The sequence below is a fragment of the Microtus ochrogaster genome, chromosome 4 (assembly GCF_000317375.1).
Source record: "Microtus ochrogaster isolate Prairie Vole_2 chromosome 4, MicOch1.0, whole genome shotgun sequence".
Lineage (NCBI taxonomy): Eukaryota > Metazoa > Chordata > Mammalia > Rodentia > Cricetidae > Microtus > Microtus ochrogaster.
The window spans coordinates 69788947-69811586 of record NC_022011.1 but is presented as its reverse complement, the minus strand read 5'-3'; the positions used below and the strand labels follow the sequence as shown (position 1 = coordinate 69811586).

The following is a 22640-nucleotide window of genomic DNA, read 5'->3' as shown; positions in this document are numbered from 1 at the left end:
TACAAATAAATGAGACAAAAATAATTGCTTGGACTGGGGATATATGGGTGGCATCCAGAAGAAGAAATGGCAGACATTTGAATAAGGCAGGATGTAACGGATCAAGGAAGAGAGTCCCGTCAGGTGGTTTGGATTGTCTGAATTCCTTGGGGCCTCAGGTGAAGATTGGAGAAAGTTGAGAAATTTAAGGTGAGCCTGAGATGATGGGTACTCACCATCATTGATGAAGTGGGTGGATTCAGGTGAACCGTGTGTTGTGAACAAAAGTGAGACATTAGAAAGAACCCATGTCTTCAGGAAAGGAAAGGCTTTGTTTTTGGAAGGAAGGCTTGGATAGCACTAACAACCCTGGTAGACTTGGATCAATTACTATTTATTTGTATGTGATTGTGTCTTCCACCTGTTGACATGTCATATCACTCGTCCTATTGTAGAAGCTGAGTTGAGCACAAAGAAGTCCAGGTCAGTTGGGTAGCTTGGTCAAGAAGGTAAGGACCCATGTTTCACCAGCTGATCTGACTCCTTTCCTAAGAAGGCAAGTGAAAAGCTATACACATGGGGACATGTGTCTGGGAAAGGATGCTGGCCAAAGGGAAGGGGAGGATTTGCAGGAGATGTGAAGAAATCTAAACTGAACTCTGCCGCTGAAGTGATGCCACATTTGGGACTTGGGATAATATGTGACCAGTATTAGAGTTGGGGTAGTAGAATGGCACCATAATGATCTTAATGGTGACAGGAAAACTTAGGTTGTTTATTCTAGGCCAGTGATATCATCTTTTCATGATTACAACTACAAATGTCATATGTTTAAAGATCCATTTTTACAGGTACTAAGGGTTAGGGCTTCAACCTTAAAAAAAAAACAACTCTATATCTTCACTAGATTCTTATACTTTTGAGACCAAGGGTCATACTTCCTGTTTTCTCAGGGTTAATTCCACTGTGGAGTAACAGACTTGCAGAATGGTCATCATCATTGGATTGTAACCTTGGCTGTGTCAGGTCCCTTGGGCAACTTGTTGGAGTTAGCATCCTCCATTGGAAAAGGAGCAATCTAGTACCATCCTTACAGTTAGTAAGAGTAAGCACGCTCAGCAGTTTGCCTAGCCACTGTCCCCTTGGGATTCAGTTTTCCACCTGAACATAAAAGATGCTACACAAGGTGATTCTGAGGTCCCTTCTTGTCTGCATTTTGCAGATTTAGCTCATGTAGGGGTGTCTTCTTGTCACTGTAAAAAGTGAGAACAAGAGAATGAGAGTAAACAAGTAAGGGACTACTGATTGTATATTTTGTTGGAGATACTAGTAGATCTTATGGATTTAAGAAAGGACACATTGTTATTAGTTTATGTCTCATGGTTAATATTTTGTACTGTATCTATTTAGCTAATGTTAACCTGGTCAAGAGTAAGAACACTACCAGAGTTTAAAAGCAAATTTGAAGCAAACTTTAATTAAATACTGGCCAGGTGGATAGGCTCTGGCCAGGTCCATATTCGGGTTCCCAGGAAATGGCACCGAGTCATGTTTGCAGGGACATAAGAAGGCAAAACCCATAATTCACAGCATTTCCCAACATGTCCAATCAGGGGCAAGCATACATCTTGACATATTTCCTGCCCACATGAGATCAAGCACATCCAGTGTAGATGGATCAAGCAAACTTGTTTAGAGGAGGGAAAACATGTGGCTTGTTATCCCCCACAAAGAAGCCTCCCACATTTCAGGAACCATCTGTCCTTGGGCAAGAAGCTTGCAGATCAGAGGCCTTTTTGTTTCATGGATCTCTTCGGTACAGTAATTAAAACTTAAAATGTAACGTTGGCTCTCATACTTTACTCTTTTTAGTTGAATAAAATTTAAAAACTGTTTCTAGTTTCCTTAAGTGATGCATTGTGTTAGGTCAGAAATGACTAGAAGCGATGAATATAATGTGTTCCATTGTATTGCATTTAAATCTTAAAGCAAGTGAGATTTTAAATCTATTTAAAATTGTAAATAGGCTGGGGTAGAAATAAAATAAAGGATTCCGGTTTTCTAAGAAGTTACCTTATTGCCCATCTGTAGCTCCTTCTGCTGCACACACACACACACACACACACACACACACACACACACACACACTTCTAGGTTATGAAAGCAAAAATGGAGAAGGCGAGGCACATTCCATCAGTTTCTGCATGCTGACCCTCTTTGCTGATTCACTTACCATGTTCAAAGACATCCTCTACAGGTGGCAGAGTGACTCCCAGCAGCAGATGGGGAACAGATTGGAGGGAGGACTCTTTGGAGAAGTCTAAGGGAAAGCTTCCTGGGAGCTGTTCCTTTTGTATGTGGTTGAACATCTTCCTCCATCTAATTGCTTTGAACTGGTGCCTCTAGTTTATTTTGAATGGAGAGAAAAGGCAAGTGAAGTAGAATTGGGGGAGCAGTGTTGTGAGACAAAGGAAGGCAAAAGCTGCCCAGAGGAGCTGCCTTCTGTGAAAGGGACAGAAATAAGGTCAGAATGACTAGGTGTGGTCTGATATGAGGTCAGGTATCTACCAGAACAAGCAGGGGCAGGAAGGGTAGACTAAGGGGAAACCACCCAGACTTCATGTAAGTGTTTTGTAATTCCAAGTATCTCATGCAATTCCCATTCTGAAGCTCAAGTTGCTTTCTAAGAAGTTGGTTTCTAAAGACTTTCCCAGTTCTGTGGGGATAACTGCTCCTACACCGGGGCAAGGGTGAGGTTATGTAAAAGGCGAGCCTGAGAGGAAGAGGTGGAGGAAGAGGAAGAAGCCACCCTCACTTGTTTATCTCGAAATTCTGTGAAAGGTTCGGTTTTGAAATGTACCTCTGTGAGTGTGATGAGGAAGAAAACAGGTAAGAAATGACTTAAGAGACAGGTAGACAGACAGACAGGCAGACAGACAGATATCTGTGTGTATGTGTGTGTGCATGTGTGTCTACCTTTTTTGTCTGCTTCTCTCTCTCTCCCTCTCTCTTCGTGTCTGTCTGTCTGTCTGTCTGTCTGTCTCTCTCTCTCTCTCTCTCTCTCTCTCTCTCACACACACACACACACACACACACACACACTGGCCCTTATAGAAACAACCAGTAGGCTTTCATAGCCTCCATCAGTGTCCGTGGCCTGTGATTTCATTCCCTCCTTTGCGGTTGTTTTGTAGAGACCTAATTAGACCTTTTTAGAAGAAGAATTTTGCTTCAATTGGAAGAAGGAGATACAAGGATGAAAAAGTCTGTTTTCCAGCAAACACGGCATCTACTGAATACAACAACAATTATCACGTGAAAGCATAGACTAAAGGACGAGGATATAGCAGCAAAATGGCTCCTTAAAATCATCTGTGAATTATTGAAATTTTGAAACTGGTTTAACAGTGTGTAGATGAAACAGCTATAAAAGGTTTAAAGACATCTCTCTCTTAAATAGAGCTCTGGCAAGCATCGGTCTCTCTTTTCCTTTTCTAAGGCCATTACCAGTGATAACTCGGACTAGCAGGTCACCTTGTATTTCTTGTTCCTTTTTCAATGTTTGTCTATGTTAGTGTTCATAGTATTTTCCTTAAAAAAAAGAACAAAACAAAACAAAAGCAGCTCGGTACCACACTTGTTGTTCTTCTGCCTTTGCCTTAAGGGTCTTGATCAGCTCACGAATGCATGCCTTACACTTTCCATCTAGTGCAATGTATTCCACAGAATTAAACCCCACAAATTATTTCAGCACATCCATATGATACACAATTAAAACCTGAAATGTTTTGTAGTTACAAACAACCCCATAAAAATCATTCTTGGATGTCTTTGCAGAAAGAAGGGTTTACCAAGACTCCTAAAGTTAGAATTACTAGCTGCATATTTAATTTGATACCATCATATGACATCACTAATAAGACTTGATTGATATATATTCCTACCCAAGGTGTCTACCTGCCCATTTTTTTGCACCTTTTCCAGTACTGTATATCATTAAACTTTTTTTCCGTCTGGTAGGCAACAGTTGATATTTACTATTTCAAAGTATTTCCTACTACTGTGTTTCACCAATAAAGTTAAACACTGACAAATCTATTGGCGATTTGTATTTCTTCTCTAAATTATAAGTTCACTGCTTTGTTATGCCTTATATTGGAATCCCTAATGAAACCATGGGACTGTCTTTTTTTTGTGTGTAAATGCAAGAGGGTCTTTGTTTAGCAAGCTTATGTTTAGACCACAAACCTCCAGCACACCAACATAGCAGATGAGAAGAGAGTGCAGCCCCTAGTTCAGAGAAAGACAAGCTTTTAAAGGGAAACACTGCAATTAAGGGAATACATGTCTTAGTGACTCAGGATTGGGTAGAAGGAGTACAGAGTAAGAAGATTTCTGAAACCATTGGTCAGTTTTGGGGCACGAAACCCTAAAAAGGACTACAAATCATTGACAAGGCATTCTCGAGGGCAGGATGCCTGCAGAGACATGAATCTTCTTAACTTTCACTGTCTCACACCTTAATTGGCTGTCCAGTTGACTGTCCATTTTAAGTTTCTCTATCACAACACGTTCCTGGACCTGAGGTCAGTCCCAAGTCTTCAGTTGTTTTAGGAGAAATCCCATCTTTAAGATAAGGTCTGTGTAGTCACATTTCAGTTAAATATTTTAAGGTCTCAGAGTTTTGCATTTTGAAAAATACTTTTCTAAGAATTATCACTTGAGATACTCTACTTACTGTTTCCATTATTATTATTACTATTCCAATTATATGGACTGACCCCATGGCCTTGCACTTTTCAGTGAGTGAGTCGAAGCCCCAGTGCAAGCTCTCTGTCCATTATAACCCCTAAGTAATTGTTTCTTCGGAGTAATGCCAGCCTGGAGCTTTCTGGGAACCCCAGAATGGACCAGGCCAAAGTCCTTCATCCTGGCCTGTATTTAATTAAAGATGGCTTCAAATTTGGGTCAAAATTATGTGGTCTTATTCTCATCAGGTGGGATTAACAAATAAGCATAGTTATAAGACTCTCTCGTGGGAGCGTGATCTACATTTCCCTCAGTCTAGATTTTGTAGCCACCCTCATAAAGTTTAAAAATGCTTGTTTATGATGTTGTAGTTGTTATTAATAATGGTTCTTTTATCCACGATTTCAAGTCCTTTATAAGATTGCAATATAACAATGAAATAATTTTAATAATTAAGTATAAGTATAGCAAAAAATATGAAGTATCGTATGTAAGAGTTGGTGTTGCATAAGCAACTTACTTGTTTTTGTATTTTACTTCTTCCTCTTATATTTTGGAAAACTATTGCTAATTTTGCTCCTCCCTTCTTTGAAATGAGTCCTACTACATTGACCAGGCTGGCTTTAACTCCTGGGACCAATCAATTTTCCCAACTCAGTGACCGGAGTGGCTGGAATTACCAGACTGTACCACTGTGCCCAGATAACGGTTCTATAATCAGTTATGTGTCTTGGGGAGGATAGTCATGGAAGCTGAGAATCACTGCATTATTTGTGCTTGTGGAATACAAGAAGAGCAATTGCAGAAAACATCGACCTTTCAATATATAGCATGCATCTGTGGGTATCAATTTTAGATTTAGATTACTCATTTCTGTTGAAACCTAGTTTGTTTATGATTTCAAAAAGTAAAATTAATATTCATAGTGCCTCAACCTGTGCCGGAAGGGTGGCTGGACACCACAAGGCTCTCTCTCTTAGGGAAGCAAATGTGGTTCCCTTCAGCGCAGGTCAAACTTGGCAAATGAACAGAAAAAGATGGCTCTAGGAAAGTGGTAGACAAACTCAACTTGGTTTCCTTTAACTGATAGTGACACTGTTTACTTTGTCTCTTTATTGAAAGAGACTCCCTCCCCCTCCCCCAGCCTCCGGCTTTATCCTTCCAAAAGAGAGCTATGTCTGTGGAAACTCGGGGGCCCTTCCTGGCCTGAAGCTGTGTTATGGAGGACTGAATAGGCTATTGTTCTTCACGCACTAGGTGTAGGCTCCTTTCTGTCATCCTCAGGCCTGCTGTTTTTGCTTGGCTTTTATGTTTATCACTTAAGTAAATTATGCAGCATGGAAGGAATGCATCACACAGAGCTACTGCACGTACAGCCAGGCTAGAATTCAGAACTTCATGTGCCCTCCTGTCACCCTGTTTCCCTCTTCAATGGGAAATTTAAGGAATTTCCTTTCGACTGAAAAGTTTATACCTTCAAAATTACTGCACTGACTGCCTCTAAAGTTCCCAACAAGGCTTGGACACCGCCTGGTAATTTTGGGTAACACCTGGAGCTGTATGCAGGCAAAGAAGGTGACTTTCAAAACTTACACACATCCCCGGCTCCAGGGGACCAACATGCCACTTTACACCGACCCCAGAACTTCTTACAGACCTATTTCTGACACCCACCCTCTGCTGTGGGCATGCTCTCCAAGGCTGAAGTAAGGAGGAACGGAACTTTTACGCAGTCGCCGGCGATGTTGCTCTGTGATAAACGAGTGAATGAATGTGGAAAAATATCTATTTTTGCACTTGAAGATAGAGTTAGCTCATCAGAGGACTTCAAGAAAAGCTGATCTTGATAAGACTAGATGCCTCAGATGAATCTGGGGGCCTCTCTGGGGTGATAGGATGGTCCACCCATGGCTCCATGAGCAAGTGAACCGAACCCAAATAGGTTAGAAAAATGTTTCCTTGTTTGCACATTAGGAACATTCTGCTAATTATTACTCATGTTAGGGTTAATTTTTTTCTCTTTTGGGTTTAAATATGTGTTAGTATTTCTAATCCTGCCCTTGGTGCTTCTCCTCATGGCAGTTTCAGAGACCTTTCATGACCCGAGTCTGTTACTTTTTTTCTCTTGAACCAGCTACTCTCTGGGAAAAGTCTTTGCAGGATAACCTTAGGTTGCCTATTTTGAAGATGAATACTTTTATTTTTCTTTTGAGAATGGTATCTAACTTCCATTTATTCAGGGAAAAGGGAAAGGTCCGTCCGCCCAAGCCAGTCTTTAAAATAAGACGATGAGGGCACTAGAGATTGGGCAAGGTGATTAGGCACACTTGCTCCTTTTCCAGAGGACCGAAGCTCAGATCTCAGCACCCATGTTTGGTCGTTCAAAACCTCCTGCAACTCCAGTTCTAGGAGCTCTGACATCCTCTTCATGAGGGCATATGTTACCATGCTCATATGTGTGCTTGCGTGCGTGTGCGTACACACGCGCGCGCACACACACACACACACCAACAAAAAATTTTAAAAATCTTAAAAGCCTTAAAATGACTTATATATTTAAAAATAAAATAAGTAACTTTACAAAATTAAATTCACCTTTTGCAAATTCAAACCCAGAGTTGTCTGCATTCATCTATGTGACGTTGGCTCATGTCTTGCTTATATCCGGGAGCCAAATATAAAAGCTTCCTGTATAGTAAGGGCATAAAATAAAACAAAACACTATGACATTCTAGGAAGCCAAATAAAGTCTTGAACAAATAACGCCACAACGCCAGAATGGAAATCTAACTAGATGGGGACAGATATCTCCTCATTCAGAACCCGTTCACTTCTCTCCCGTGTTCATGTGAATTAACAGATATTTTGAGCTGAAAGGAACACAGGAGTTTAGGAAATGGATGTGGAAATGCTTTGCGAACACATCTTGATTTACCTCGGGGACTACACACGTATTCCAGCACTATGCTCCGTAAGGGCGATGAGGCCCCTCTGCTGCACATGTGGGTACTGGGTAGTTGGCAGGCAAGTTTATGTGGAGTTAAGGTTGTTTCATCTGAGTGTTCCCTTTCGAGCTCTGACTACTTAGATCAAAATTGACCAGTAATAGTTTATTTTGTTCTGTGAGTTACACATGGGCTCTTGTGCCCGTTCCTCCTAAGTGCTGGGTTGATACATGTGGAACTTGATGTTTAGAGAGCACATGAATCAGCTCAGGCTGCTGGACAACATCCAGCATAGCAGGCCTGGTAATATAAGACCCTGGGCGGCTCTACACGACAGACATTTTGTTTTCAGGGCTCTGGGGACTTCAAAGTCTAAGATCAAGGTGTTGACTTGATACTGTGGATCTCTTCCTGCCTTAAGATGGCTGCCTTCTTGCTGTGCCCTCAATGGAAAGAGATCTCTCTGATGTACGTTCTCTCAAGGACACGGTCTCTTAGATCAGGGTTTCTTCCCACTGACCTCAGCTGGCCCTGATTACCTCTTTATCCAGTGGTCGTCCACATTGGAGGCTAGGGTTTCAACATGTGCACACGTGGGATACACTTTAGTCTGTATTCTGAAACCATCAGATCAGGATTTGAAACTAGGGGTCTGGCATTGGAGCAGTAGGGTCAATATTCTTGCTATTTTTGTGGATGGTTAGCAAGTTGGCCACAGTTTCTTGAAGAACTTCCTGCCTTTCTGTCTGCGTTCTGGCTCAGTACATCTTTTTACCTGCCTCTATCAAATCTTCCATGTCCCTCAGGGTTCATCATTCATCCTAAAGATGGATCTCTACAGAAAAACAAAATGCTCCAGGTAAGAGGAGTACTTGCCTTGCAACAATATAAAGTTAGTTTTTGAAGCACATGGCAGGCAGTCTTTTAAAGAGATCTGTAATCTCACTCAAGTCATCCTTAAGAACATGATAGCCCCTTTGGAATGGCTTCCTTCCTTCCTTCCTTCCTTCCTTCCTTCCTTCCTTCCTTCCTTCCTTCCCTCCTTCCTTCCTTCCTTTCTTCGTTTCCTCCTTTATTCCTTTCTTTCTTAGGTTGTTTTTCTTCCCCAATGTTTCAGAAAATTACTGTTTAATTAATTTTTAAAATATAACTAACTCCTTTTTTACTTTTATTGACAGACATTTCTTTTACAATTTTTGCATAGAAGACATAAAACACAAACTTAAAGTTAAAAGATGTCTTTTGATTTCCAGAAATGAGAGGAAACGGTGCATTAATGTACAGTCTTAAATGTCTCTAACTATGACCCATGTGTAGTATTTAGGGCTTAAAGGAATGATCTAAAAAAATATGACAGGCCCCTTGAGAGGTAGAGCGAGAAAAGAACTTGGACTGTGTTCATTTTGTTCCATGGACAGTGCAGCACACCTGAGACCTGCGTGGTGGGCAGCTCGGCCAGATCATCCTCAGCATCCCCTCCTCAGTGATGCAGAGGCTGAAGGGAGATGGCAAGCAGGCACTTACCATTCTCTGAAAGTAAATCCTAGAGGGAACAAAAAGAAAAAGCACAGGACGTCTGAAATCTACACAGTAGAGAGAAGGCTACATTGTCTTCGAAAGATTAGTGCTTCAATACATTGTATCACAACTGACACTTCTGATCAGGATGTTAGTTAAAATATGTAATAAGTGACTTGAGACAGGCCTTAAGAATCAGAACAGAGAGCAGAGCTATAGAAATTGGCCAGTTCATAAATATGTAATTAGTGGGTGTGACTGGACTGGTGTGTCAGGGAGCAGATCTGTCTTTGACTGATATTTCATGGAGTATAAAATTAAAGTGTACTTATTAAAAGATTCAGCTTGATAAATGCATTCCACAACTTATATAGTGAAAAGTACTTTCAGATTTCTCCAGTTAATCATTAAGATCTATAGTCTACAATCTAATGTTTTATAACACCGAATTCATACAATTTTAGTTTTCATCTATAAAACTTGGCTAGATTTGATGTCTTGAAATATTAACACATTTACTTAACTGTAAAGTTTCTAGGGGACAAGGATGAATGTTATCCATTAATTGTGTTACATGCTTAATAGCCTCTCTAATATCCCTTTCTAACATGCCCGCACGTGGGCACACACACACACATGCACACACACAGGTGCACACTCAGGCACACACTCAGGCACACACTCAGGCACACACATGCACACACACAGATGCACACGCATGTACACACTCAGGCACACACATGCACATACACACACATGCACACACTCAGGCACACACATGTACACACACATGCACACACACAGGTGCACACACATGTACACACTCAGGCACACACATGCACATACACACACACGCACACACTCCGGCACACACATGGGCACACGCAAACACACACACACGTACTTGCACACACATTTATAATAACGCACTTTCAGAGCTGTGCATGCCTTACATGAATACTTCTATGATTCATTTGTGTTTAACTACAAAAGTCACTGCCTCTCCCTTTTGCATTACACTTCCCTGTCCCCTGAAAGGGTGTGTGTTTGTGTATTCTGACCTGGATTTTATATGTTTTGGTGGATACCATTTCGCTTCTATCTTAATCCAGTTCCAACAGAAAGGAGTCATACGACGGTCGAGCTTCCCCATTCTCTGATTTGGCTCCCTCTTTTGATTAATTCTGAAGACTTTAGAATTCACATTTGGCAAGTTTTGCGTAAGCTGAATTCACCTCAACTTCCAGCGCACACATTCCCTTCTAGCGTCAAATCCTGGTGGTGACCTTCCAAACGACTTTTAGATGCATGCTTGACCTCTGTGCTAGTTAAAACTTCTTCTTTTTACTTTTGTTTTGATTCTACCTTCTGTCCTGCTCTGCCTCTCTATGAAACCTCTTCTCTTCAAATGACTTTAATAATAAAAAAATAAAAAAGAGCCACTGTTTTCAGGTACCCTGTGATGGCACACTAGAACAGCTAGGCCATCCTGTGCTATCTTAGCCTGCCTATTTCTTTCTTACCTACCCCATTCTTTCCCCCTAACGCTTCAGCTATGTCCAGTCCTGGACATGACCAACATTCTAAGCTACACGTACTGCCCTTCCCTCCCCATTATGCCCTGTAAAGCTGATTGGTAATTTCAGGAAGGACAGAGCAGAAGGACAGGTAAGAAGGCAGGCGCCAACGCCACAGCTGAGGTGAATGAATGCCTTTTTGAGGAACTTTAGCCAGCTAGGATGCCTTTCAGGGGAGGGGCACTACACCGACTCTCCTGAGAGCAACATGACCAGCACCTGTGATGCTCAGCGCCCTCAGAGCCGAGGGTTGGTGCTGTCCTCCATGCACACTGAGGCACTAATGTTAAATAAGGGCATGGTGGGAAACAGATGACAGAACTTGAGCAAGACTCTTTTTCCTTTTAAAAACTAGAAAATTCTGTTTGAATACAGGTAGCCATAGAGTATCAAATTCTAAGTGTTCTGGCTGTTTGAGGGAGGAAAAAAAAGCAAAGTGATTAAGTGATTTATTCTCTCTCTCTCTCTCTCTCTCTTTGTAGAAAAGGAGCAATAGGTTCTCCCAAGAGCCCTGGGGAGGGGGAGCACTTCTAGATAGGGTTTGTGTAACTGTACCTCAAACCACAACAGTCACGTGGATCCATTCTGCTTGGCTGCTTTTTGACTGCCTGTCAGAGGGTGCATTTCACTTCCCCTCCAGCAAGGCCACTGCAGCATGTGCTGGCGGGATTAATCTTTGTCCACAATGTCTTTGCAAAGGCTTCTACAGCAGCAGAACAGCAATGGCAACTTGGAGTACCCTGCTGATCCCGCTTATAGCGCCTACGCCACACTCACGGGCCCGCTCACGATGGAGGACAGCAGAAGGATCCAGATGCTGGCAGACACTGTGGCTACTTTGCCTCGGGGACGAAAACAGGTAGGATTGCACTTCTGTCTAGAATGTTCGTGTTTGTCTGATAACAGCCAGAAGTGGTACTTGCTCCTGAGTGTCTCCATGGATTCCCTGACTCCCAGCCTCACTTCCCATCCTTAAGAGTGAGTTGGTTCATATTCAAAAGAGAATTCTTCCCCCTCCTAAGGTCAACCTCTCTACTAAGTCAATCCACTCAGGACTTGGGAGTTATTGACTGTATGTGCGGGGAAGAAGGTGACATGCGGAAAAGAGACAATGTAGCACTCCGGAGATGGGGAAACAGTCTTAAGTTTTTTAAAAGTAAGACTTAAATATTTCTTTTTAAGTATGTACTCAAGTAAAATGAAGTTGTTGAGCACAAGCTTGAAGATGGTTTACAGGGATGCAGGCAGGAGCATCGGAATTTTCCCCGTTGTGTCTCCACCGATTCTCTCACTCCTGGTCTCACTTCCAGGCCTAGGTAGTCCTACTAGTTCCCAGTCAAGAGACGAGGCATCCTCGAACACAAGGGTTGTGAACTAAATGAATTCTTCAGCTCCTGAGCACTGACACAACCCAGAGCTTTCGTGGGGAGGTAAACATTAACTAAACACCCAGTTTGGCTGCTTAGCGCCTGTGGCCTCTTGAGCAAGGTGCCCGCCTCCCTCACATTATGTCCCTTACAAAAAGAGGCTATTGCACTAAATTCCATTCATTTGATTAGGCAATGGCAGAAACACCATCCTTGAACTTTGCGCTCCTTAAGTAAGGAAATGTGTGGGGCACTCGGAGCTTGGGAGAGGCTGTTTGGAGATTTTTATTGCATAAACTTTCTTTAGACATGGGCACTCACTTGGGAAAATCTATGTCTACAAGAATTTGTTCTGAATTTTTGGCCATTAATTAACCACATATTTCTTTGTATATTTTGATCATATTGATTGTCCCAAAGTATATATTTGAATTTCATACAGCCATTGTACACAAGATGTTTAGAATTGGCTGATAGCCTGAGAGTATAGCTTTGTGGTCTGCATTCTTGTATGCATTGTGTTCTTCTCTAGATGCTTTTAACTTCAGTACTGCAGAGTCTCAGCTTGGGGGAGAGGCAGCTTCTTCTTTCAGTGATATGGTGAACTGATTCCTTGGCATTTTCCACAGCGATGAAGATGATGGCATCATTTGCCAAGGCTTGAATATCACTTTCAATCCAAAGTGCTTTCATGATTTAAAGTTTCATGAACATTTGTATCAATTTATAAATGGGCAACACAGCAAACACCAACATCTTTACTCAGGTTCTAGATAAAGTACGGTTCATTTCTGTTTCGATTTGCCATGAAGCTGTTAAACTAAATTCTGCTCATTGTTTAATCTATGATTTGTTCTCTGGGTACATTACTTAGCAGGAAAGCAACCTGCTAATTTTGCATCAAGGGATGGATCTTTCCATATCTCCTTTTCAGCTCAATCATTAAATCATGCTGGACCTCTGCAAGGCGAAAACCATCAAACTATCTAGATCAGTCACAAGGGCCTATTTCCTTCCTGGGGAAGGGTTACAGTTTAGGGACAGAACAAACAGGTGTTATACAACAGATATGTAACATGACTCTGAAAACCATCCTGCAGTCTGGTACCCCTAAACAAGGGACTCCCTAAGGTGGAGGCACAGACTCTTAATGCCTTGGGGTCAATTTTACACAGTCACACAGTGCTTAGTGTGTCAGGAAGATTTAGTGTGCCTGGAAAGGAGAGATAGACTTGTGGTAAATTTCCTTGAGAAAGCAGTCCAGTTGGCTGTTGCTGTCCACCATGGTTATAAAATCCCCACCCATGCAAAGCAAAGACTGCAGATGCTGGAATCCCTGATGTAAAATGGCAGCCCATTTGCATGTAAACTGCTAGGATCGGGTCTCATACCTAAGACATGATCACTGGCTATATGAATAGTTATCACATTGTATCATTTGGAGAATTACAGAAAAGAAACATAAATGTTCAGTTCAGATGTCATGTTTTGTTTCTATGGAATCTCGTTGCCTTCGGCTGGTTGAATGGATGGATGCAGAAATCTAACTATAATCCGACCAGCCTCCAGAGCCACTGAGTAGGTTTGAGATGTTGTGAAATTTAGGAACTTCATTCTAGACAAATGGCAAGTTGGTGGGTGGGCTTTTACAGTAGTTGAACGAGGAAATGAAGCAGTGAAGAGGTAAAGACTTGGTGGTGAGTGGCACTGAAGGCCAATGAGGCACATCTGGCTTTTAAGCCCGAGTAAGGATTCCGTGAATTGGAAAAGGACAACCAGTAGGATTCGGTGACTATGGGAGGGAATGGTAAGAGGGATGTAGACATATAAAATGTGTGAGCATGCAGACTTCTTAGATCATTAACTTATTTTGTGTTCTCTATTTCTTTGCTTTCTCTTATACTCTTTACCACACTGTGTGAGATACTTCCCCTATTCTTAAGACTTTTTCTGGCCTAGTGGTGGTAGTGATCTCTGAGCCAAGGCCAACTTGATCGATAGAGTGAGTTCCAGTACATCCATGGCTACACAGAGAAACCCCATCTCGGATTTTTTTTTTTTTTTTAAAAAAAACAAAACCCTTTTTCTAAACCAAACCTTTGGAGCATGACACTCATGGTTCTATGTAATCACTGTCAGTGAAACTTCATGCAGGTGTATGTCAAGATTTTATAATTTTCCACAGGCACATTTGCTTCTTATTGTTTTCTTAGAAACGCAAACAAACAAGAGCAACGACAAAAGCCACCCCTCTGGCACTGTCTGCATGGTCTGCAGCAGGATTCCCGTGAGGCAACAGCAGCCGCAGCAGCTGCAGCAGGTGTTCCTCTGTCTGCTGTTATTTTCAACACGTTGAGGGCTGACGTCAACATTCATACTTCTTGTTATTGTGGCTTTGGTTTCTGCAAAGCTATATCTGGCTAGCTTCTAGCTTTGCCTTAATCTTAACCCAGAATCCACTGGGTGTTTGCACTTCTAATTGTTTAAAAATAGATTTCTGTGTGTGTCTATTATTTCAGTACCTGCATTGGTCGGGAGTGCCAGACACAGCAGTAGCACTTCCAATTTTGAACATAGGTTTTTGGGGCAAAGCCCCTGCAATAGAAAACCCTGAGGGAGGTTGATGGAAAAGAAGGGAAATCTTGTAAGCATGCCATGTCCCAGGGGTAGAGACAGTGCCTGCCTGACACTCTCTCAAGGCTGCGATGAAGGTGGCTCTCGCCTAGTGTGGCAGTGAGAAGCAGGAACCGGGCACACAGGTATGCAGTTTAATTATGGATTAGACCCAAACTGATGGTCATTGTCTAGTGTCCTTTGAGTGATGAAATTATTGCTAAATTGGAAGGTTCTAGAAAGTTGGTTTCACACACAATTTCAGGTTAGGGATGGTGCTAAATGCTTGTAATGGGTGTAGTTCTCGGTTGGGTTCTGCCCACAGGGATGTTCTTTGCACTTTTGCCAGTATCTCATTAGGCAAAATCAATTCTGCAGTATTAGGCTGGGTCAAATACCCCACCATTCTTCTTTTGCAAAAGGTGTGGGGCTGTAATCAGACCTTCCTGGAAGCGGGAATGTGCTATTTATCTCCCATAGAGGTATTATAAGCTGGGGCATTGACTTCAGTTTTATTATTCTGGTGTGTCTTTAGATAGTTTGATCCTTTCTGTCTTAATTGTTTGATTTTCAAAAGATGGGGGAGAACTGGATTCATGGAAGAGTTGGGAATAAAAGTGAGATAGGCAGAGAATTGGAAAGAATCATAATTAGAAACAAAGTATTAAAAAAAAAGAAGAAGCGAAGAAGCTCACCTCTGAATCCAGACCTTCCCCTAACTACACCCACAACTCTCACAGGAAATGAGTTCATAGAGCCAGGACAAGAACACAGATCTGCCTCCGCAGCCAAAGTGCTTCTGTGTTGGTCTCTGAGCTGCTTTGAGGAGGCTTCACCATCAAGCCATGTTTCCGACTTCCTCTCTGCTTTGCCCGCTGACAGCTGCTGTGTTTGGTCTTGATTTTCCACTAAAGAGAGACCTGTGAATCGCTATTTAGCAGGAGACACTTGGTGTGGAATATTAATGCCTTGCCTTTTAAGTTGTCTCCCCGAAAGCAGAGGAACGTCCCTGCGATCAGCCCCAGACATCACTAGACTCCTGGCTAGTAAGATGCTAAGGAGCCTGGTTTGCTGTAGTCAGAGCCGAATGTGCTGCTTTCAAGTCTGCCAAATTGCTAAACCTAGACTTCTCATATTAGATAATGTGTAATAAAAGACAGCTGTTGCCAGCATATGCTGTGAATTGCACACTAGTTCTCCATTCATGATTTCTTTCTTGTGTGTGTGCCATCACTACAACGCAGGAAGACTCTGGCTAGGAGGGCAGTCTGTCTGCGCAACACCTACTCCAAGGCCACATCTTCAGATAGGGCTGATGCTTGCCAGGGAAACAGACACAGAAAAACACTTGATTCAGAAGATCCTTGAGAAGGCCTTAAAACACACTCCAAGTAACAGGCAGTTTAGCAGGGGAGCAAGGCAGAAGCCTGCGAGTAGTTTCTTTTTATGTCACCCCTTTGCACAGCTCAGATCAAAACCAAGAAGACTTTGTGTGATTGGCTACCATCAGAGAGTTTCACGGTAGCTAATGCATTTAAATTGCTTTGTATTTATATACTCAGTGTTTAAAATCTCCTCCAGTCCAGAATGGAAACTAATTTATAATCTGGTTTTGTCTGGACGTTTTGTGTCACTGGTAACCCAAACATATCAGCCACAGGAGTTTTACTCATTACTGTTTAGCCAGCAAGCTACACATAACTGTTACAAGGAGAGAGGTGAGCAACTCCTTGCCTGTATGTAGAAGTATGACCTATTTTAGATTTTAGATTTGAGTCTATCCATAATAACCTGTCACTGAAAAGGCATATTGAAGAAATCCTGAGGCTCACACCAATTCTATGTCTATGGAGCTAAGAAAGGTGCATTGAACACTGTGCTAGTCAGATGTTTTATTAATTCTTGCCAACTGGTTAGTTCTTGAGGACTGATTAATTGTTAACATTAGTTTATTTAGCATTAGGTATTAAGATACCGCTATTTTTCTTTGTTTTCTCTTAGCCCTCTTTCTATACTACTTGATGGTTTTAAAATCCTTCTATATGTTTGAGACTTTCGGGGACCAGCCTTGACAAAAATATCTCTTGCCAGGGTAGGGTGTAGGAATCAGAAAAAGAAGTAAAGAGTATGAAGATACAAGTAAATTAATAAAACAGGATAGTACCGGGAGAGAGTGTCAGTGAATACTGAAATCACCCGTGTTTAATTTTCCACATTTTCATCTCTTGAAAATCATCTTTAATTTTTTTCTCATGAAGCTTTAGTTTAATGAAGGACAAAGTTAAAGAGGATCTTAGCGCATCTGACGGAACTTGAATATTTTACTTGGGATCTCTTACCATCCTTCAGATGCAGATGGCGTCTGGGGTTTCGTTCTGTCTGTCAGTTTTACTATTTTTAAAGTCACAATCTACTCGAGGCCTCTGTGAAGCACTGAGGTGAGAAGTAAAGCCAGTTTATCTCCCCAGAGCCCCAAAGCACACAGATGATTAGCCGAAGAACTGAAGCTTTCAATCAGACACGCTCTTCATCTAGATGGGTACATACGGTCTCATTACAAACCTCCGTGTGGACAGTAATGGGAGATGGCAAACCATAATAGTAAGAGCACCATTTTAAAAACACAAAGCCCTCCATTGGGATTATAGTTAACAAAATTAAATACAACTGAACTGAGTATTTGACAATCTGAATGAAGGGTGAATCCAAGGAGATGGCGATATTGAAAACAGATCAAGAAAATATGAACAGTAGTCCTCATTGTCCGCTATGTTCAGCAAGTCCGGTTTTAACAATGGCAATGGGTTTTTGATCCTACTGCACGTACTGGCTTTGGGGGAGCCTAGGCAGTTTGGATGCTCACCTTACTAAACCTAAATGGAGGTGGGCAGTCCTTGGACTTCCCACAGGTCAGGGAACCCTGATTGCAAGCTGATGAGGGAGAGGGACTTGATCGGAGGAGGGAGAGGGAAATGGGAGGCGGTGACGGGGAGGAGGCAGAAATCCTTAATAAATAAATAAATTTTAAAAAAAAGAAAATATGAACACAACGTAAGGGTGAGATGCTTGTGAATATCACCTTCTTTTTTTAGCCCCAACTCACAGGGATACAGCTTTCTGATGTAACCGAAAAGTTCCTAACCCTGTTAATCTTTCCATGCCTCCCCCCACCAAGTGTGTGTGTGTGTGTGTGTGTGTGTGTGTGTGTGTGTATACGTTAAGTATTAAGGCAGAAAATCAGATTATGACAAACCATTCAAATTGCTGAAGGTATCCTATACCTAGTCCTTATAAATCAAGATTAGAAACTTATTACAAGCCTAGAGGGTAATTTGGGGCCTGAGCCTTCCTGTTTGAGACGCCAGGTACAACTGACAAAAGGGGACAATGCAGTTGTTACACAGAAAGCCTGTGTGGTGACATCATCTCTCCATTACATGCAGTGATTGGTGGCTGAATTTCAAACAGTGAGGCATTCCAGAAAATTTGTGAAATTGTTGGCACTTGGTACCTGACAATTTGAATTTCTGGTAATGTGGGCATCTATGGAATTTGTGCTGTGTGCATTAATTTCTCCTATGTATTTTCTATGTATGGTTTTTATGCTCACATTAGTTTTAGTTATCTCTATCACCCTCTTTGATCTCCCATTTTGTTTGTTTATGAATGACAGTTACCTACATTATGTTGGCAGTTAAATGTCATGGCCGATCAGCGGGAGTAATGACTCAGCATGAAGAGCACTTGCTGCTCTTGTAAGGGACCTGGATTTAATTTCTGGTGTTCTCATAGAGGTTCCTGGCAGGCAGTGTTCAATTCCAGCTCCAAGGATCTTGTGGCTTTTGACCTGCACAGACACGGGTCATGCACACCATGTACATACATACGTTTAGGTAAAATATTCATATATATAAAATAAAAATAAAGTATTTTTAAAATATCATGGCTCAATTAGGGGAATAGTGTTATGTTTTAAGCCCTTAGAACAATATTTTAAGAAAGGACTAATTAATAATTAACATCTACAAAATGTTTCTTAAACAGAGGAAACCAAAACTAAAACTGGTCACAGCGCCTTAAGACGAAGGTCTCTCCTGTTGCTGGCATTCTCTTTCTATAAGAGTTTGGGTCTGTCCCAGAGCTTTATTGTTTATACGATTTTTCCAAAAATGAGCAGAGGAGTGAATGTGTTGTTATTTATTGCATTATGAGGTTTCTTCACTTTTTTTTTTTTTGGCAGAAAATCTCACTAAACTTCCTAAACTATTGTAAAAATAAATCATAATCAGAATTGAGGTTTGGAGTCCCTGCTTCAGTTTTTTTCCCTAAATCTATTTTTTAGTTTCTAATTATTTGTGTGTGGGTGGTGGTGTTAGTGACTCTCTCTCTCTTTCTCTCTCTCCCTCCCCCTCTGTATGTGTGTGTGCGCGCGTGCATGCATGTAATGCTATGCATGAGGAAGTCAGAAGACAAATGCAGGAGTTGGTCCTCCCTTCCCACTGATTAAACCTGTGTGGCAAGGCTTGTGAGCATCTTTACCCACTGAACCATCTTGCCAGTGTCTTGAATCATATTTCTGTATGTGAGCTCATTCTTTACATATGATCTTAACTTGGTAAAAAAGAGTAACACGTTGAACTGTTATAGTAAATATAAGCATTTCATCTGCAGCTGTAGAAAATATGGACTATGGTTTTCATGCCATCCTCTGGGTAGGAGTTTCAGTATGGCTGTAAACTGCTATAGCTCTTTTGAGAGGTTGACATAATCATGGGTTAGACATAAAGCAATCCTTGGAAGCTTGACACTCTGCTACAAGGAGCAAGCATTCTCCTCACCCAATATCTTACTGTCTGGGTTTCTCTTCATCTTCTGAAGAGAATGTCTGGGAGTCCCTCTTCTCCCAGACCCTCCTTTGGTGTTGTGAGAGAATGGGCATCACTAATCTTACCTAAGAAAGTTTCCAGGATGATGATGAAGAACAAAGTCCTTTGTAACCCAGAACAGTTGCAAACACATCTTAAAGACCTTGAGATAACTCTGTGCTCTTTGTATTTTTCAGCTTGCTTTGGCCAGATCAAGTTCTCTAGGTGAATTTTCCTGGTCTCAAAGGTAAAGATATTCCTTTTCCTTTCCCCTTTCTTCCTTCCTCCCTCCCTCCCTCCCTCCCTCCCTCCCTCCCTCCCTTCCTCCCTCCCTCTCTTCCTTCCTTCCTCCCTTCCTTCCTTTTTCTTTTTTATTAAGTCTCTGTCAGAGATGTTTATGAATGTAAGTGCTCCAATATGTACATCTGCACACACACACACACATACACATATGCACAAGTGCGTACACGCGCACACATACACACCTGCACACACGCATGATAGTATTGTACCACTAACCCATACTAGAATTACAGAAATGAAAACTAGTTTTCATTGTTACAGTAATTGTTACTGCTAAATATATTCCAAATATGATGCTTTGTTATTTATGCAGTTTAAATTTTTTTTCTCTACAGAAAGCTCGTTACTGTGGAAAAGCAGGACAATGGAGCATTTGGATTTGAAATACAGGTGGGCAGTTTGGAAACATTCTAGATTTTCAAGGGAGAAGCGGACACTAATTACACCATAATATTTGGAAAGAGTAATGTGGTTAGGACAGGCTTAGCACGACGATGGGGACTGGATTTTATTTAGTGTGTATCTGATTTTCAGTATGTTAAATACTACCAGGGGGAGAAAACACTGAAGCTTCTGTTTCCCTAGAGATGCACTTCCTCCTTGTGCTGAGCCACTGCAGTCTTAATGATAGGTCAGACACAGATGCTTGACACTTTAGGACCTTAAGAGGAAAGCAAAAGACACTTTAAAGAAGTTTTTTTTTTCATATAATCATATTCTTGTACTGTATATCTATCAGATTCTAAATACTTGAGCTGGGCATGGTGGTTCATGGCTTTAATCCAAGCACTTGAAAGGCAGAGGGTGGAAGGGAGTTTCAGGCTAGCCAGGACTCCATTGTGAAACCCTGTGTCAAAAAAAAAAAAATCCCAAAGGACAAGTTAAGAGGAATACTTGTGAGATAGTATATTTGTATATATAAATCCAGATATGTCTTAACAGAGACCCAACATTTCTTATTGGGTACAATAAGAAACTTGTAACCCTTTCCCCACCATAATAAGATAATAACTCTATTACTTGAAAATCACAGGTAGAAATTTTTACCCTTCTTCATGGGTTTCAGTGTGGCTGTCCAAGATTTTTTTTTTATGTGTTGCCTGTCTTTTCTTGATTATGTTTATGAAGATGGCCAACGGAGGCAGTCACGTGGGCTGTCATCTAATCGAGAGCAGTAGTAACAACTCAAGTCTCAAGTTTTCGCATCATTTCTGCATTTCTTTTCAATGTGCTTTGCATAATCATGTTCTTATGCTCTACGTCAGATTTTAGACCTTTGTTCCACTGACTGCTGCTTTTGGAAAACCTTAGTGTGATATCAACCCCATAAAGGAAGCCTAGTGCATATATTAGGAGCCGGAGCAGGAAACTGCTGCCTTAAACATGCTCTCTGAGTAAAGAAACAACTTAGAATGATCCAGGAAGTCGTGGGAAAAAAGGGCTTCTGCTTTTGGAGATCCCTACTTTAAAGTTTACCATAAAATTATGGAGATATAATTTTCTACAAAAATGGGGGAAATCCATGAGATTTTAAAAGTATGGTCCCCTCATGGGAGCCATTTGCCTTTCTTTGAAGAGATGCTGCATGCCCATCAAGGGCCTCTTCAAGGTTGCCTCGTGGTAGCAACTGGAAGCAGGGTGACCGAGTGCCTGCCTGTCTTGTTTTCCCACTGGTGGGTCACATCGCTGCATCCTTCCTTGTCTCCCTCCCCACAAGAGTGTGTGTAGAATCACGTACATCATCATTACTAGACAATGGGCCGCAGAGATGTGAAAGTTTAGGAGCTCAAGGAGACCTGATGGTTCTAGCCCAAAGCTACAGCACATGTGTGTTATCTCAGAAGTCAACAATTTGCAGCGGTGCTCTTGACAATTGCTTTCCAAGCCAAAGACAGTGTGAGGATAGGAGATGTGGGTGTGATATGGGGGATACAAGACCAAGTAATAAAAACTCAGAGGCAGATATTGGGGTTTGCCATGAAGGTCAGAGAAACAAAGCAGCCATCCACTGGGTATTACCTCGACCTCAGTCCGAAAATGGCGATCCTGCCTCCAGGAAACCTCCGAATGAGACTGAGAATGAGAGCTATCTCTTCCTGCTTTATAATCCTCTCTAGTTCTGGAATTAAGGGTGTGCACTACTTCCTGGTTTCTATGGCAAGCTAGTGTGGCTACTGGGATTAAAGCTGTGTGTCTTTGTGGCCACTGGGTTTAAAGATGTGTGTCATTGCTGACAGATTTGTAAGACTGACCAGTGTGGCTGTTTGACTTTTTTTTTTTATCTTCAGGCAAGCTTTACTTACTAAAAACACAGATGAAATGCCACTATAAAGTGTTCTTTTCTGAGCCTACATGGATTTTGGGTTTGCCTTTCTATTGCTAATCCCCAAATTGACAACTACACTCTGTTCACCTTGACACCTGGGAATGGAGGGCGGATCTCCCTGCTGATGGGGAGTATAAAAACAGTGACTTCCAAAAGGTGTATCAGTTAGTTCACTCTTTGGCTCTTGCAATCTTTGGCTCTTGAAGCACATGAACTAGTTCAGCTCCTCTTTCTCAAAGGAGCTGATCTGTGGTGTGGTCTAGGGCAGGAAACTTTCAAAAGGTTTCTGATTCAGGTGGGACCTGTGTTGAAGCTGCTCTGCTTTTCAAATAGAGGATTCTATTTTTTTTTTTTTTTCGAGACAGGGTTTCTCTGTGGTTTTGGAGCCTGTCCTGGAA

General features: G+C 41.7%; 1 protein-coding gene across 1 annotated transcript in view; it reads left to right on the top strand.

The window, feature by feature from the left end:
* The first annotated feature begins 11453 nt into the window (after positions 1–11453).
* Cytip (cytohesin 1 interacting protein) overlaps positions 11454–22640 on the top strand; it is a 31399-nt gene continuing 20212 nt past the window's right edge. The window contains exons 1-3 of the mRNA XM_005346428.1: positions 11454–11627; positions 19811–19860; positions 20252–20306. Coding sequence (XP_005346485.1) covers positions 11454–11627; positions 19811–19860; positions 20252–20306 — 279 coding nt within the window. The remainder of the gene's footprint in view (positions 11628–19810; positions 19861–20251; positions 20307–22640) is intronic.